This window comes from Takifugu rubripes, chromosome 22, assembly GCF_901000725.2.
Source record: "Takifugu rubripes chromosome 22, fTakRub1.2, whole genome shotgun sequence".
NCBI classification, from domain to species: Eukaryota; Metazoa; Chordata; class Actinopteri; order Tetraodontiformes; family Tetraodontidae; genus Takifugu; species Takifugu rubripes.
This window is the reverse complement of record NC_042306.1, coordinates 15,151,143-15,166,562: the sequence shown is the minus strand read 5'-3', so window position 1 is coordinate 15,166,562 and position 15,420 is coordinate 15,151,143. Positions and strand designations below refer to the sequence as shown.

Here is a 15,420-nt window from a genome sequence, read left to right as displayed (position 1 = left end):
CACGGGTCGTGGTGTTACAGATATTTGCAGAAGCACATTTAAGCACGGTCGTCATGGTAACCGGAGTTGAAAGCATTTAGACTGGGAGGTTCCCCAAACTCCAGGAGGGCTAATGTAGCGTAGCATTGTGCTGTTAGAGCAGGGTAGCTTCCTCTGACATTGCTTCATGCTAACATTCAGGAGCTACTCTTTACAGAACCGTGTGGTCCGACAGAACCCAGGAGAGAGGAACTACCACATATTCTACGCTTTATTAGCCGGAACCAACAGCCAACAGAGAGGTGACGCTAACGCTGCTGCCTCGGTAACGGCCTGATGTGGATGGACGCTGAATTTGTCTTCTGTCCTGTTGCAGAGACGTTAGCATTGACTCCCCCCGACAGCTTCCACTACCTGCAACAGTCCAGCTGCAGCTCAGACCAGACGCTCCACGACCACAGCACGTTCCACGATGTCCTGGTACGCACCACCACGCAGCTGCCGTGAGCAGCCAGCGTTGGCATCTAGCGTTAGCATCTAGCGTTAGCAGCCAGCGTTGGCATCTAGCATGAGCAGCCAGTTAGCATGTTTCCCTCTCAGGAAGAGCTAAAAAGGCTAAAATTGCACTTGTGCTGCACAGAAATCGATGCGCACGATGCAGCTGACGGAGGAGAACATCGGCGAGGTCCTGCGGCTCCTGGCTGGTGTCCTCCACACTGGAAACATCGAGTTCATGACGGCCGGAGGAGCTCAGGTCTCGTCCAAGTCAGGTGAGACTCACTGAACCAAAGCCGACTTTAAGCCTCGTTAAGTGGGCGGAGTCTGGCTCACGGGCCGGTCTGTGGTGGGGTTCTGTTCCTGCAGCTCTCAGTCGAGCATCTGAGCTTCTGGGCCTGAACTGTGACCAGCTGGCGGAGGTCCTGACCCACCGGTCCATGATCCTCAGGGGCGAGGAGATCTCCACGCCGCTCACGGTGGAGCAGGTCAGGCTGTGGACTCGCCTCTAAAGCTTTGGACCTCCTGGGAGGCGAGGCGGGCTTCTCTGAGCGGTTCTGCTGTGTCCGCAGGCGGCGGACTCCAGGGACTCCATGGCCATGGCGCTTTATTCTCAGTGCTTCAACTGGATCATCTGCAAAATCAACGGTCGCATCAGGGGGCGAGAGGACTTCAAGTCCATCAGCATCCTGGACATCTTTGGTTTCGAGAACTTTGAGGTGGGTTTGGACCTCTGAGGGTCCCTCCCTCCTCACGTCCTCACCTGACCCGGAACATCTGCTCCGTCTCCTCCACAGGTGAACCGCTTCGAGCAGTTCAACATCAACTATGCAAACGAGAAGCTCCAGGAATATTTCAACATGCACATTTTCTCCCTGGAGCAGCTTGAATACAACAAGTGGGTGAAAGTCGGAACCTTTGGTTCCATGAATGACCTGAAGTGAGCGTGAAGGTGTGTCTGCTCTGCAGGGAGGGCTTAGTGTGGGTCGACATCAACTGGATGGACAACGGGGAGTGTTTGGATCTGATTGAGAAGGTGAGAACGTCCCATCTCTGCTCAGGCCACGCCCACATCATTACATATTTAAGTGTGTTGATGTTTCCATAGAAACTGGGCCTCCTGGCTCTCCTGAATGAAGAGAGTCACTTCCCCAAAGCCACCGACGACACTCTGCTTGAGAAACTGCACAGTCAGCATTCGGTACCGTCACCTGATTTCAGCTGCTCTGTTAGCTCCGCCCCCTTGAGCAGGTGGCGCTCACGCTGTTGTCACTTCCTGTCCCCAGAAAAACCCGTTCTACGTGAAGCCGCGTGTTGCTGTGCATTTCTTTGGGGTCAGACATTACGCAGGAGAGGTGAGAAGCAGAAACATCAAAGGTCCTTGGAGGACATCAAAGAATCCTGGAGGACTGTTCCAGCTGTTAAATACAGAGGTGAACCACAGCGGCTGCTGACTGTGCTGCCCCCTGCTGGTGTGTCCAGGTGGTGTACGACGTCCGCGGGATGTTGCAGAAGAACAGGGACACGTTCAGGGACGACGTCCTGAACCTGCTGAGGGAGAGCCGGTCCGTCTCGCCCTGCTCCCCTTCACCATCCTCTCAGCTCTGCTGACTGTCGTCATGACGATGCCGCTTGTGTTTTGTCAGGCGAGACTTCGTCTACGATCTGTTCGAACACGTGCTGAGTCGGAACAAACAGGAAACTCTGAAGAGCAGCTCCAAACACCGCCGGCCCACCGTCATCTCCCAGTTCAAGGTGTGTACGGTAGAGGGAGGGGGTGTGTACGGTAGAGGAGGGGGGGGTACGGTAGAGGAGGGGGTGTGTACGGTAGAGGAGGGGGTGTGTACGGTAGAGGAGGGTGTGTACGGTAGAGGAGGGTGTGTACGGTAGAGGAGGGTGTGTATACGGTAGAGGAGGGGGTGTGTACGGTAGAGGAGGGTGTGTACGGTAGAGGAGGGGGTGTGTACGGTAGAGGAGGGTGTGTACGGTAGAGGAGGGTGTGTATACGGTAGAGGAGGGGGTGTACGGTAGAGGAGGGTGTGTGTACGGTAGAGGAGGGGGGGGGTACGGTAGAGGAGGGGGGGGGTACGGTAGAGGAGGGTGTGTATACGGTAGAGGAGGGGGGGGTACGGTAGAGGAGGGTGTGTATACGGTAGAGGAGGGGGTGTACGGTAGAGGAGGGGTGTGTGTACGGTAGAGGAGGGTGTGTACGGTAGAGGAGGGTGTGTACGGTAGAGGAGGGTGTGTATACGGTAGAGGAGGGTGTGTACGGTAGAGGAGGGGGTGTACGGTAGAGGGGGGGGGTACGGTAGAGGAGGGGGTGTATACGGTAGAGGAGGGTGTGTACGGTAGAGGAGGGGGTGTGTACGGTAGAGGAGGGGTGTGTACGGTAGAGGAGGGGGGGGTACGGTAGAGGAGGGGGGGTGTGTACGGTAGAGGAGGGTGTGTACGGTAGAGGAGGGGGTGTGTACGGTAGAGGAGGGGGTGTATACGGTAGAGGAGGGGGTGTATACGGTAGAGGAGGGGGTGTGTACGGTAGAGGAGGGTGTGTATACGGTAGAGGAGGGGGTGTGTACGGTAGAGGAGGGGGGTGTGTACGGTAGAGGAGGGGGTGTGTACGGTAGAGGAGGGGGTGTATACGGTAGAGGAGGGGGTGTACGGTAGAGGAGGGGGGGGGGTACGGTAGAGGAGGGGGGGTACGGTAGAGGGGGGGGGTGTGTACGGTAGAGGAGGGTGTGTACGGTAGAGGAGGGGGTGTGTACGGTAGGGGGGGGGGTACGGTAGAGGAGGGTGTGTACGGTAGAGGAGGGGGTGTGTACGGTAGAGGAGGGTGTGTACGGTAGAGGAGGGGGTGTGTACGGTAGAGGAGGGGGTGTGTACGGTAGAGGAGGGTGTGTACGGTAGAGGAGGGGGTGTGTACGGTAGAGGAGGGTGTGTACGGTAGAGGAGGGGGTGTGTACGGTAGAGGGGGGGGGGGGTACGGTAGAGGAGGGGGTCCTCACCACAGGAGCACTCACGTGTGTGTGTCCTCTTCAGGATTCTTTACACTCTCTGATGGCGACTCTCAGCACCGCCGACCCATATTTCATCAGATGTATCAAACCAAACGCCCACAAGGTCAGTGCGCGCACACACACACACACACACTCACACACAGGCCTTGTCTGACCCTGTTGGTGACCTTTGACCCCGTGTTGCTGAGGAACAGAGCAGAACGCTGTTGAATGTTTGGATAATGGGGAGGCTCAGACACGTTGAGCCCCCTGAGGCAGCAGCACGGACCAACAGAGGTCGCCATGGTGACGATCAGCAGCCTGATCAGTTGATTTTCTTATTGATTGACTGATGTTCTGCGTGAATCACCTGTTGACCCCCCCGGGGCTGCTCCTCCACTGGTTCTGTTGATGGTGTTTACGGTCTGATCGCCATGGTGACGTCAGCCGGACCACTGACGCGCTTCATGGTGGGACGCTGTTAAACAAGGCCTGAGTGCTTGTTAATGGGTGGGGGAGGGGCCAGGGGCCCCGGGGGAGTGAACGGGCCTTAAAGGGCCCCCAGAGGTGTCCGGTCAACCCAAACCACCCCCCCGATCCTCCCAGAGGGGGCAGATCTGATGGCTCGAGAAAGAGCTGAAACTTTTCAGCTTCTTTGTGCACTTTTAAAAGGAGAGGGGGAGGGAAGGAGGGGTAAGGAAGAGGGGGAGGGAAGGAGGGGTAAGGAAGAGGGGGAGGGAAGGAGGGGTAAGGAAGGGGGGGAGGGAAGGAGGGGTAAGGAAGGGGGGGAGGGGGGGTAAGGAAGGGGGGGAGGGAAGGAGGGGTAAGGAAGAGGGGGAGGGAAGGAGGGGTAAGGAAGAGGGGGAGGGAAGAGGAGGGAGGGAGGGTAGGAGGGGTAAGGAAGAGGGGGAGGGAAGGAGGGGTAAGGAAGAGGGGGAGGGAAGGAGGGGTAAGGAAGAGGGGGAGGGAAGGAGGGGTAAGGAAGAGGGGGGGAGGGGGGGTAAGGAAGAGGGGGAGGGAAGAGGAGGGAGGGAGGGAAGGAGGGGTAAGGAAGAGGGGGAGGGAAGGAGGGAATGAACACGAGCAGAAACTCAGGTGACTCAGGAGACTCAGGTGAGTACATCAACAGGAGTAGAACAGTAATCTATTACTAACAGGAATAATTACTTTGATACAACATTCAGTCACAAGAAAATCAGTCAAGTCGATGCAAATGAGAGGGAATGAAGTGATTCATTCAGATCTGAACACACACACACACACACACACACACACACACACAGGCTGCACAAATTAGCCTCAGCAGGAGACACGTTGCCATAGCAACCAGGGTCCTCCCTCCACACTCTGAAGGAGGAGTCGTGTCTTTGAAAGCCTTTGTTTGGGAGTGTGTGTGTGTGTGTGTGTGTGTTTGGGATTGTGTGTGTGTGTGTGTGTGTGTGTGTGTTTGGGATTGTGTGTGTGTGTGTGTGTGTGTGTCGGGCAGCAGCTTCTGGGAAGTTTCCCAGCAGACGCTGGAGTGGAGCGATGCAGGATGAGACCTGCTGCACGTCTGAGGAGATGTTTGGTTTCTCTGACTGAGCTCAGGGCTTCACACTGGATGGTGCTGCGCTAGGATCACAGACCCGGGTAGGATCACAGACCTGGGTAGGATCACAGACCCGGGTAGGATCACAGACGTTGGACGGATCACAGACCCGGGTAGGATCACAGACCTGGGTAGGATCACAGACCTGGGTAGGATCACAGACGTTGGACGGATCACAGACCCGGGTAGGATCACAGACCCGGGTAGGATCACAGACGTTGGAGGGATCACAGACCTGGGTAGGATCACAGACCTGGGTAGGATCACAGACGTTGGAGGGATCACAGACCTGGGTAGGATCACAGACCTGGGTAGGATCACAGACGTTGGAGGGATCACAGACCTGGGTAGGATCACAGACCTGGGTAGGATCACAGACGTTGGAGGGATCACAGACCTGGGTAGGATCACAGACCTGGGTAGGATCACAGACCTGGGTAGGATCACAGACCCGGGTAGGATCAGCTGTAGGTTCTGGGCATCATCGTCATCATCGTCATCATCATCATCATCGTCACTTTCACTGGTTCCTGTTGGTCACCTGTGGATTTTCCTTCTTCTGTCCCGACGGTTAGTTTGTCTTTGAACAATGATCAGGTGATCGACCAGATCCTGAGAATCCAGCAGGATCAGGACTGTAGATGTTGTTCAGATCTTCGTTCCTTCGCCATCATCGTGTTTTCACACTCCAAAAGTAGCCTCAGATCAAAGAGTTACAGGTGGTAACGGAGCATTTTCGACACGCCGGACCCCCTCGCCCCCCGCAGGTGACCACGCCCCAGCGAATGACCACGCCCTCCACATATAACCACGCCCCCGCGGATGACCACGCCCCCACCAGATGCCCACGCCCCCGTGCATGAGCACGCCCCCACGGATGTGCACACCATCTGATTAGCATGCCCCGATGGATGGCCACGCCCCCAGCAGATGACCATGCCCCAGTGAGTGACCACGCCCCCAACTGATGGCCACGCCCTCTTGCCCTGTTGAACGAGAAGTTTGGGCGGTGAGCGGCTGCTGCTGTTGATCTGCTGGAAACCACTCAGGAGGATAAAACAGGTTTAAAGTTGAAATTCTTCTGGATTCTGGGAGGAATCTAAAGGTTGATTCCACGTCAGCGCTGAGTTATGTTCCAGGGTGGCCTCCTCCCCCGTCCTCTTCTCTGCACTGGTTTCACAACTGGTTTCCTGTGATGTTCTGGTTGGGCTTCAGTTCCTCTGTCTCCATCTGCCGTCAGCGGTGGGTGCAGACTTCTCGCCACCGCTGTCACATGACCCCTGAGGTGGGGCAGAAGCTCCAGCCCTGCTGGCGGCCAGAGGACCCTGACCCGGCTGGTCTTTGTGTGCCCGTATGCTAATGAAGCTGCTCCGTGGCCCCCGGCTGGTGAAGGAGCCCATTCAGTCAGTCAGCGGAGCTGCCTTCTTCTCAGGGTCTATCAACGGGCCATCAGGGGAGACGCTGCTGAATAAAGGGGCCATTAGGAGTTCTGAAAGCACGCTCTATTTCTGAGGCCACACACACACACACACACACACACACACACACACACACACTCGGACGGGGTCCCCACAAGCACCATTCTCCATTCTTTGTTTGCAGCTGAGGGTTGAAGTTAAAGAATGTTTGACGCACGGCGACATTGAAAAGGATGAAGGTCATGTGACCTCTCGCCAGGACGAGGTCACATGGTGATGGGAGCGGTAGATCCGGTTTAACCACAGAACCTGATCCCTGACCATCAGCGTACGTCCTTGTGAAGGTCACTGAAGGGCGTCGCGCTGCGTCTGATGGTCTTCCTGTTTCTCTCCCGTGTTTAGATGCCCGACCAGTTCGACCAGACGTTGGTTCTGAACCAGCTCAGGTATTCTGGCATGTTGGAGACGGTCAAGATCCGAAGCAAAGGATTCCCAGTTCGGAGGCCGTTCCAAGACTTCTTCTCCAGGTGTGAATCAGAACTTCTACACCACTTTAGTTTCACGTGCAGCTGCTCACATGCGTGAACCTGCTGGACTCCCCCGACCCCCCTGCAGGTACCGGGTCCTGATGCGGGCTGAGGCGGTACCAGGTGACCCCAAACAGAGCTGCGTTCAGCTGCTGCACCTCTATGACGACAGCGGAGCAGAGTGGCAGCTGGGGAAAACCAAGGTGTGTGTGTGTGTGTGTGTGTGTGTGTGTGTGTGTGTGTGTGTGTGTGTGTGTGTGTGTGTGTGTGTGTGTGTGTGTGTGTGTCATTGTGAATCTTCTGGTCTCAGATCAGATGTTTGCTCAGCAGAACCTTAAACGACTTCAGTTCCCTCAGAGGGACTCAGACCTCCATCCTGAGGGTCTCCAGGTCCTCCCCTGGTTGATGAGGTTCTGTTCTCTCTGCTGGGGGTTCTGACCCGTCATGTTGAGATGTTGCTCCTGACAACAGAGCTCAGAAGTGTGTAGCAGCTTTTATTGTATTGCTCTAATTAGGGTGGATGGATGAGTGGATGATGGATGGATGAGTGGATGATGGATGGATGATGAGTGGATGGATGAGTGGATGATGGATGGATGGATGATGGATGGGTGGGTGGATGATGGATGGATGATGGGTGGATGATGGATGGATGATGAGTGGATGGATGATGGATGAATCTCTCTATATCCAAAAATGACGGAATGTCCTAAAACCTCCTCAGGTTTTCCTCCGGGAGTCTCTGGAACACCGTCTGGAGAAGCAGAGGGAGCTGGAGGTGCTGAAGGCCGCCATGGTCATCCAGGCCCACATGCTGGGCTACATGGCCAGGTAGGCCTCCCTCGGGCCGCCACGCCCCCTTTGCTGATTGGTGGATAACCGTTTGTGGCTCCGCCTGCAGGAAGCAGTACAGGAAGTTGCTGCGCTGCGTCGTGGTCATCCAGAAGAACTACCGCGCCTTCTACTGGAGGAGGAAGTTCCTGCTCCTGCGCTGGGCAGCGCTGACCTTCCAGAAACAGGCCCGAGGTCAGATGGCCCGCCGGGCGTACGGGCGTCTCAGAGAGGAGAGGATGAGGAGGCAGGAGGAGGAGCTGGAGGAGCAGGAGCGCTGCAGGAGGCAGCTGGAGGAGGAGCTGGAGGAGCAGGAGTGCTGCAGGAGGCAGCTGGAGGAGGAGCTGGAGAGGTGAGCCTTGTGGAGAAAGGTCAGCCAACATCAGGTCAAGGCTCCAGTCGGCCACAGGAAGTCCTCCCCACCTGGGCTGTGAGACAGGAAATGACCTTCCTGCTGTTTGGGTGAAGCTTCTCACTTCCTGTCTCCTCTCGTCAGCTGATTAGTCTCGTTTGTGTTTGCAGGCAGAGACAGAAGCTGGAGGCAGAGAGACGCTCCAGAGAGGTACGGCAGACTCCGCCCACTTTTGGTTCTGGCTTCTCATCATTCGGACCTCCTTCTCTTCAAGATTTGATGCTCTTCTAACAAATACGACAGATCCGATTCCTGATGTGGAAACATCAAGGAAACATGATCTTCATGTTTGGGTCCTTTCTTCTCAGGCTGAGGAGGCCAGAAGACGAGAAGATCGGTGCCGCTCTGAAGAGTTGGCGCCTGTGACCCAGCCTGCCGTTATGGACACGATGGCGGCTGAGACACCGGACGAGCCCGAAGACCTGGACCTGATCCGTTCCCACGAGGCCACGAAGGTAGAGGAGATCCTGCGACTGGAGCGGGAGATCCAGGCCCTCCAGAGGCAGAAGGAGCGCCAGGAACTCTCTCTGACCGAAGCTTCCCTCAACCGCCTGCAGCTCCTCAGAGACCAGGAGCTGCGGCGTCTGGAGGACGAAGCCTGCAGGGCGGCGCAGCAGTTCCTGGACTCTCTGAACTTCGACGAGATCGACGAGTGCGTCAGGAACATCGAGAGCTCGTTGGGAGGCGGCGAGGAGGCAGAGATGGAGAAAGAGTTCGGGAGGAGAAGGCGCAGCAATGAGGAGGAGGTGGATGAGGGGTTCGGGGCCGACGAGGAGGCCTTCAAAGACTCGCCAAACCCGAGCGAGCACGGCCACTCAGACGGCCAGAGGACCAGCGGGATACGAACCAGCGACGACTCGTCGGAGGAGGATCCGTACGCCAACGAGGGCGCCATCCCTCCGCCCCTGCCCGCCCTGCTGCACCAGCCGCTGCCGCCGCTTCCTGCCGCCTGCCACAGCGCCGACTCCGCCTACTGCCGCCAGCAGGCCGCACCCGCGGCTCCGGCCGAGGACCCGGTGGAGCTGATCCCTCCGGACGAGGATTCGGACTACGACCAGGACGACTACGACGAGGGCGCCATCGCGTCCAGCGGCAGCTTGGCTCTGTCCAACCCTCGCAGCGACCATTGGTCTCCGGACTACCGGGGATCCGCGGGCACCTACGCCGGCTCGGGGGCCTACCGCTTCAGCTCGGAGGGGGCCCAGTCCTCGGTCCGTCCCTGCCGTCTGCAGCCCACCTGGTTGAAGTGATGTCACCTAACCGTCTTTGTCCTCTTCCAGTTCGAGGACAGCGAGGACGACGTGGACAGGTTCGACACGGACGATGAGCTTTCGTCCCGGCGGGACTCGGTCTACAGCTGCGTGTCCCTGCCCTACTTCCACAGCTTCCTCTACATCAAAGGTGCGTCCCCGGTCACACCTGCTCGCCCGCCAGATGTGGACGCCTCACCGCAGCTGCTCTCCTCTCCAGGAGGCCTGATGAACACCTGGAAGCGCCGCTGGTGTGTCCTCAAAGACGAGACCTTCCTGTGGTTCCGGGCCAAGCAGGAGGCCTTGAAGCAGGGCTGGCTGCACAAGAAGGGCGGCGGCTCGTCCACGCTGTCGCGCCGCAACTGGAAACGCCGCTGGTTCGTGCTGCGGCAGAGCAAGCTCATGTACTTCGAGAACGACAGTGAGGACAAGATGAAGGGCGTGTTGGACATGCACGTAGCCAAGTAAGACGGGTCATGGGGTGGGGTCGAGTGTGGCGTCAGCAAAGGGGGCGGAGTCAGCCCCTGATGTTACCTGGTGGCCATGACGACGAGCGACGAGCCGCGCAGGCTAAAGCTAAAGCTAACCTCCGTTTGTCACCTGCAGAGAAATCATCGACGTCACCGGGAAGGAGAACGGCCTCGACATCGTGATGCCCGACAGGACGTACCACCTGATCGCCGAGTCAGCGGAAGACGCCAGGTGAGCCGCGCCGGCTCGCCGCCCGTTTCATTAGCTGGAGACAGGTCACTGATGTGGTCTCCGTGGTTACAGCCAGTGGTTCAGCGTGCTGAGTCAGGTCCACGGCTCCACCGAGCAGGAGATCAGAGAGATGCACGACGAGCAGGCCAACCCCCAGAACGCCGTGGTGAGCGTGCACGTGCGCGTGCGTGTGTGTGTGAGATCCTCAGTGTCCCGGTCCTGACCTTTGACCCTTTCAGGGAACGTTGGATGTGGGAATGATCGATTCGGTTTGTGCCTCCGACAACCCAGAGAGGTGAGAACCTCCTCCAGCCCTGACCCAGCGAGGCTCGGCAGGAAGCTGACCTCCTCTTCTTCTCTCCTTCTCTCCTCCTCCTCCTCTCCTCTCCTACTCTTGTTCTCTCCTCTCCTCCCCCCCCCCCCCCCCCCCCCCCCCCCGCCCCCCTCCAGGTCCAACGCCTTCGTCATGATCACGGCGCACCGCGTGCTGCAGTGCAACGCCGACACCCCTGAGGAGATGCACCACTGGATCACCCTGCTGCAGCGCTCCAAAGGCGACGCCCGCGTGGACGGGCAGGAGTTCCTCATCCGAGGTGACGCAAACGTGCGGCGCCGTCGATGCGAAGCTTCAACACGAGCTGACTTTGATGTCTTTGATCCCTCCAGGCTGGTTACACAAAGAGATGAAGAACAGCAGCAGAGCCTCGCTGAAGCTGAAGAAACGCTGGTTCCTGCTTACCCACAATTCCCTGGACTACTACAAGAGCTCCGAGAGGAACGCCCTTAAACTGGGAACGCTGGTGCTCAACAGCCTGTGTTCAGTGGTCCAGCCGGACGACAAGAACTTCAAAGAGACGGGTGAGACTCAGACCGCCGCCAGCAGGTCTTCTGGCCCCGCCCCTCTGAACACGAGCGTCTCTCCAGGTTACTGGACCGTGATCGTGTACGGGCGGAAGCACTCGTACCGCCTCTACTGTAAGCTGCTGAACGAGGCGGCGCGCTGGGCCAACGCCATCCAGAACGTCATCGACGGCAAAGCGCCCATCGACACGCCCACGCAGCAGCTCATCCAGGACATCAAGGTCAGGAAGCAGGCGCCGCCACAGCCCGATGGTGGCCAGGTCACCACGCTAAGCGAATCGCCTCCTGTCCTGTCTGCAGGAGAACTGCCTGAACCTGGAGGTGGTGGAGCAGATCTACAGGAGGAACCCCATCCTCCGCCACAGCCACCACCCACTGCACTCGCCCCTGCTGCCGCTGCCCTACGGGGACGTCCACCTGCCAGGTGAGTACCGACCAATCAGAGGCGGGCTCGGGGGGCGGGAGCCCTGGAATCGGGATCTTTACCTGCGAGGCCTCCAGAGAAGAACAGCCGATGTTCTGGTGTTTCCAGGACGAGGAACGCTCTTTAACAGCCTGATCTTGTGGATCTTAGAACTTGTTTCCATCAGTTCCAGGAACCAGGAACTATTCGACCCTGCAGCACGAGGCCCTGAAAGTCTTCAGCTCGCTGCAGCACTTGGAGGGCGTGGCCGACCCGGTGCCCATCATCCAGGGTATCCTCCAGACGGGCCAGGAGCTCCGCCCCCTGCGGGACGAGCTCTACTGTCAGCTGATCAAACAGACCACGCGGCCGCCGCAGCCAGGAGGCTGCAGCAACCTCTGCACCTGGAAGATCCTGGCCTGCATGTCCTGCACCTTCATCCCCACCAGGAGCATCCTCAGATACCTCAAGTTCCACCTCAAGAGGTATGCGGTTGCCATGACAACACACGGCCCACTCAGGAAGACCAGGACCATCAAACGAGGCTTTGACTGTGTTCTGGGTTCCCGACAGGACTCGGGAGCTGTGTGCTGGTTCAGAGATGGATCACTACGCCGCCTTCGCCCTGGAGGCTCTGAGGAAGACCCGAGCCAGGGAGAACGTCCCGTCGCAGGAGGAGATCCGGGCCATCCTGGCCCGGCAGGACATGAGCACCACCATCTACTGTCACGGAGGAGGATCCTGCAAGATCACCATCAACTCTCACACCACAGCAGGAGAGGTGGGTCTGCCGGGTCCCGATGGATCCTGCTGGATCCTCATGGATCCTGCTCGGTCCTGCTGGATCCTGCCGGGTCCTCATGGATCCTGCTGGGTCCTCATGGATCCTGCCGGGTCCTGCTGGGTCCTCATGGATCCTGCCGGGTCCTGCTGGGCTCTGCCGGGTCCTGCTGGGCTCTGCTGGGTCCTGCTGGGCTCTGCCGGGTCCTGCTGGTCTCACAGGAACCGTGTGTGTGTCTCAGGTGGTGGAGAAGCTGATCCGGGGTCTGGCCATGGAGGACAGCAAGAACATGTTCGCCCTCTTTGAGCACAACGACAGCTCAGAAAAAGCCATCGAAAGCCGCGCCGTGGTGGCCGACGTGCTCGCCAAGTTTGAAAGGTGCGTTGAAAGGTAGCGTCCGCGGCACAGGTTAGCTCCGCTAGCACACTAACCTGCGCCGCGGACGCAGGCTAGCGTGCTAGCGGAGCCTGAAGGTGGCGTCGCTCCTCAGATCCAACGTTGAGTCTCTGCTTTCAGATTCTCAGCGAGCGCCGACCAACACAACACGGGCTGGAGGTTCTACTTCAAACTCTACTGCTTCCTGGACACAGACAGCGTCCCCAGAGACAGCGTGGAGTTCGCCTTCATGTTTGAACAGGTGCTGCACACCCACACCTGTAGACACACCCACCCACCTGTAGACACACCCACCCACCTGTAGACACACCCACCCACCTGTAGACACACCCACGCCTGTAGACACCCACCCACCTGTAGACACACCCACACCTGTAGACACCCACCCACCTGTAGACACACCCACACCTGTAGACACCCACACACCTGTAGACACACCCACCCACCTGTAGACACACCCACCCACCTGTAGACACACCCACACCTGTGCCAGCCCCTCATGCGTGCGTCCGTCTGCAGGCCCATGAGGCCGTGATCCGGGGTCAGTATCCGGCCCCGGAGGAGACCCTGCAGTTCCTGGCGGCCCTGCGGCTCCAGTACCTCACAGGTGACCACGGCCCCGCCGCCCCCCCAGAGATGTCTCAGGTGTTCCCGATGTCGCGGCTGCGAGCTCGAGTGCAGAACTCGGCCAAGACCTTCGCTCCGGGCGCCGGGGGGACGCTGGCCGAACGCTCCGGGACGGCTGACAGGAAGCGCTCCAGCTTCCTGGAGGGAACGTTGAGGCGGAGCTTCCGAAGCGGCTCGCTGAGCCGGCAACGGCTGGAGGAGGAGCACTGCCTGGAGGCGTGGCTACGGGAGGAGGCGGCGGCGGTCCGAACCAGCGTGATGGACAAGTGGAGGAAGCTGCAGGGGATGAGCCAGGAGCACGCCATGGTCAAGTACATGGCGGTGGTGAAGGAGTGGCAGGGCTACGGATCCACGCTCTTCAACGTGGAGGTGAGGAACCCGCTTTGATCTAAGCCAGCATCCTCAGAACCTGAACCTGATCTGTGACCTGCGGCAGTGCGGCGACGGGGCGTTCCCGGCGGAGCTGTGGCTGGGCATCAGCCGCGAGGCCGTGTCCGTCTACAAGCGCGGGGAGGCGTGGCCTCTGGAGGTGTTCCCCTACGAGCAGATCCTGTCCTTCGGGGCGCCGCTGCCCAACGCCTACAAGATCGTGGTGGAGGGCCGCGAGCTGCTCTTCGAGACGCAGATGGTTGGTTCTTCTCACCGGAAAGGTTCCAGAAGGAAACGGGCTCGGATTAAAGTGACCGTTGTTCTCGTCCCGCCTGCAGGTCATGGACATCGCCAAGCTGATGAAGGCCTACATCAGCATGATCGTCAAGAAGCGTTACAGCAACTGTCAGTCCATCAGCAGCCACGGCAGCGCCTGGTGAGCCCCGCCCCCGCCGGGTGAGCCCCGCCCCTTCCACCTGGAACACAGGAGGAGCGTTAGCAAAGAGGCTACCATGCTAACGAAGCTGACTGAGCAGGAACCTTTGAAGATGTTAAAGTGTTTTTTTTAGAAATGAACTTTGAGACCAAAGAAACTGCAGCTCAGTTGATCCACTTTGACCTTCTAGATCTCTTTTCTGGGATCTTCTGGGGAACGGTTGTCAACGTGCACCTGAACGCACCGCGAGCATTTCAAGGGTGTTTGATTTAAAAGTGCCCGTTGGATGAAAAAGGTTCCGAAGCTGCTGTGCTTCTGGAATCCTGCTTTAACCTACCTTACGCCTCTTTTTGCCAAAGAATCCCGACGTACGATCGCGCTTTAGTCTTGGACGTCGCACGTGTGATCCTGCAGCGTTCGAGGAGATCTTTAGTCTTAATATTGTAAAATCTGAAAACCTGAAACAGCACTTGATGAACGTCAGTTTGATTTGATGGCTGCTCCAGCATCAGTGGGTCCTCAGCATTTCAGTGGAGCTCCGCAGGCGGCAGATCCCAACGGGTCGGTCCCTGCGGGTCGGTCCTTCAGTGCCTTTGTGTAAATTCTGTAAACTTGGTTTCTGGTTCTTCTTCTTGGTTTAAAGTGCAATGTTATTATATTGGTGGCTGTACATTTTTATACTTTTGTTTTCCTGATTGTAAAATGCTGCATTTTCTCATAACCAGCAGACAGAAGTGACGCCGTTTTGTATCCATCAGCTCTGCCAAAAAAAATAAAAATAAAGTCACATATTTGTTCTGGATTGGATGTGAAATCGCCAGATAATGAAATAACTTTAAGGTTTAATCAGAAATTGTGATTTCCACGTGAAATATAGAACCAACATAAAAATTGTGATTAATTTACACACAGCAAAAAAAATAAATAAAAATGTCATTTGGATAAAAACCTGCAGGAGGTGGAATCTTACTGTGAAGGTCACTTCCGACCGGAAACAGGAAGTAGAAACATCGTTGAATTAATTACATTTTCCGGTTGACAATCAGCAGCATTAAAGCTTAACTACGAAGATTTAAATTCGACAAAAGCGTTTATAGAAATATTCTTTATGTTCGTGTTAGATCCAAAAGCAGAGCTAAAGTCACATTCATGTCATCTGTGCTGCGTGTTTAAGGCACCAAAATAAAAAAGCGGAGAACAAAGACTCGCCCCTCAGAACCGAACCAAAAACACAAGAATCCACATTTACACGGACTCGATCACGTTTAGAAACACCAGCAGATTAAACTTGTGCTCGTTATTATTCCCCTCGGATAGTTGTTGACAACCGACATTCAAAAATAAATAAAAAA

At 57.2% G+C, this 15,420-nt stretch overlaps 1 protein-coding gene across 1 annotated transcript in view; it reads left to right on the top strand.

Annotated features, from left to right (window-relative positions):
• Positions 1–15,009, top strand: part of myo10 (myosin X) — a 24,327-nt gene extending 9,318 nt beyond the window's left edge. Inside the window, 34 exon segments of the mRNA XM_029830523.1 lie at positions 197–281; positions 356–459; positions 620–749; positions 844–962; positions 1,047–1,193; positions 1,272–1,372; positions 1,444–1,510; positions 1,583–1,675; positions 1,761–1,829; positions 1,957–2,039; positions 2,121–2,229; positions 3,511–3,591; positions 6,876–7,000; positions 7,089–7,203; positions 7,725–7,831; positions 7,902–8,183; positions 8,354–8,393; positions 8,552–9,454; positions 9,524–9,644; positions 9,714–9,957; positions 10,100–10,195; positions 10,268–10,361; positions 10,435–10,490; positions 10,646–10,788; positions 10,862–11,053; positions 11,120–11,277; positions 11,357–11,480; positions 11,647–11,944; positions 12,033–12,240; positions 12,482–12,618; positions 12,757–12,877; positions 13,156–13,632; positions 13,700–13,891; positions 13,971–15,009. Coding sequence (XP_029686383.1) covers positions 197–281; positions 356–459; positions 620–749; positions 844–962; positions 1,047–1,193; positions 1,272–1,372; positions 1,444–1,510; positions 1,583–1,675; positions 1,761–1,829; positions 1,957–2,039; positions 2,121–2,229; positions 3,511–3,591; positions 6,876–7,000; positions 7,089–7,203; positions 7,725–7,831; positions 7,902–8,183; positions 8,354–8,393; positions 8,552–9,454; positions 9,524–9,644; positions 9,714–9,957; positions 10,100–10,195; positions 10,268–10,361; positions 10,435–10,490; positions 10,646–10,788; positions 10,862–11,053; positions 11,120–11,277; positions 11,357–11,480; positions 11,647–11,944; positions 12,033–12,240; positions 12,482–12,618; positions 12,757–12,877; positions 13,156–13,632; positions 13,700–13,891; positions 13,971–14,072 — 5,523 coding nt within the window. The 3' untranslated portion in view covers positions 14,073–15,009.
• Positions 15,010–15,420: the final 411 nt, after the last annotated feature.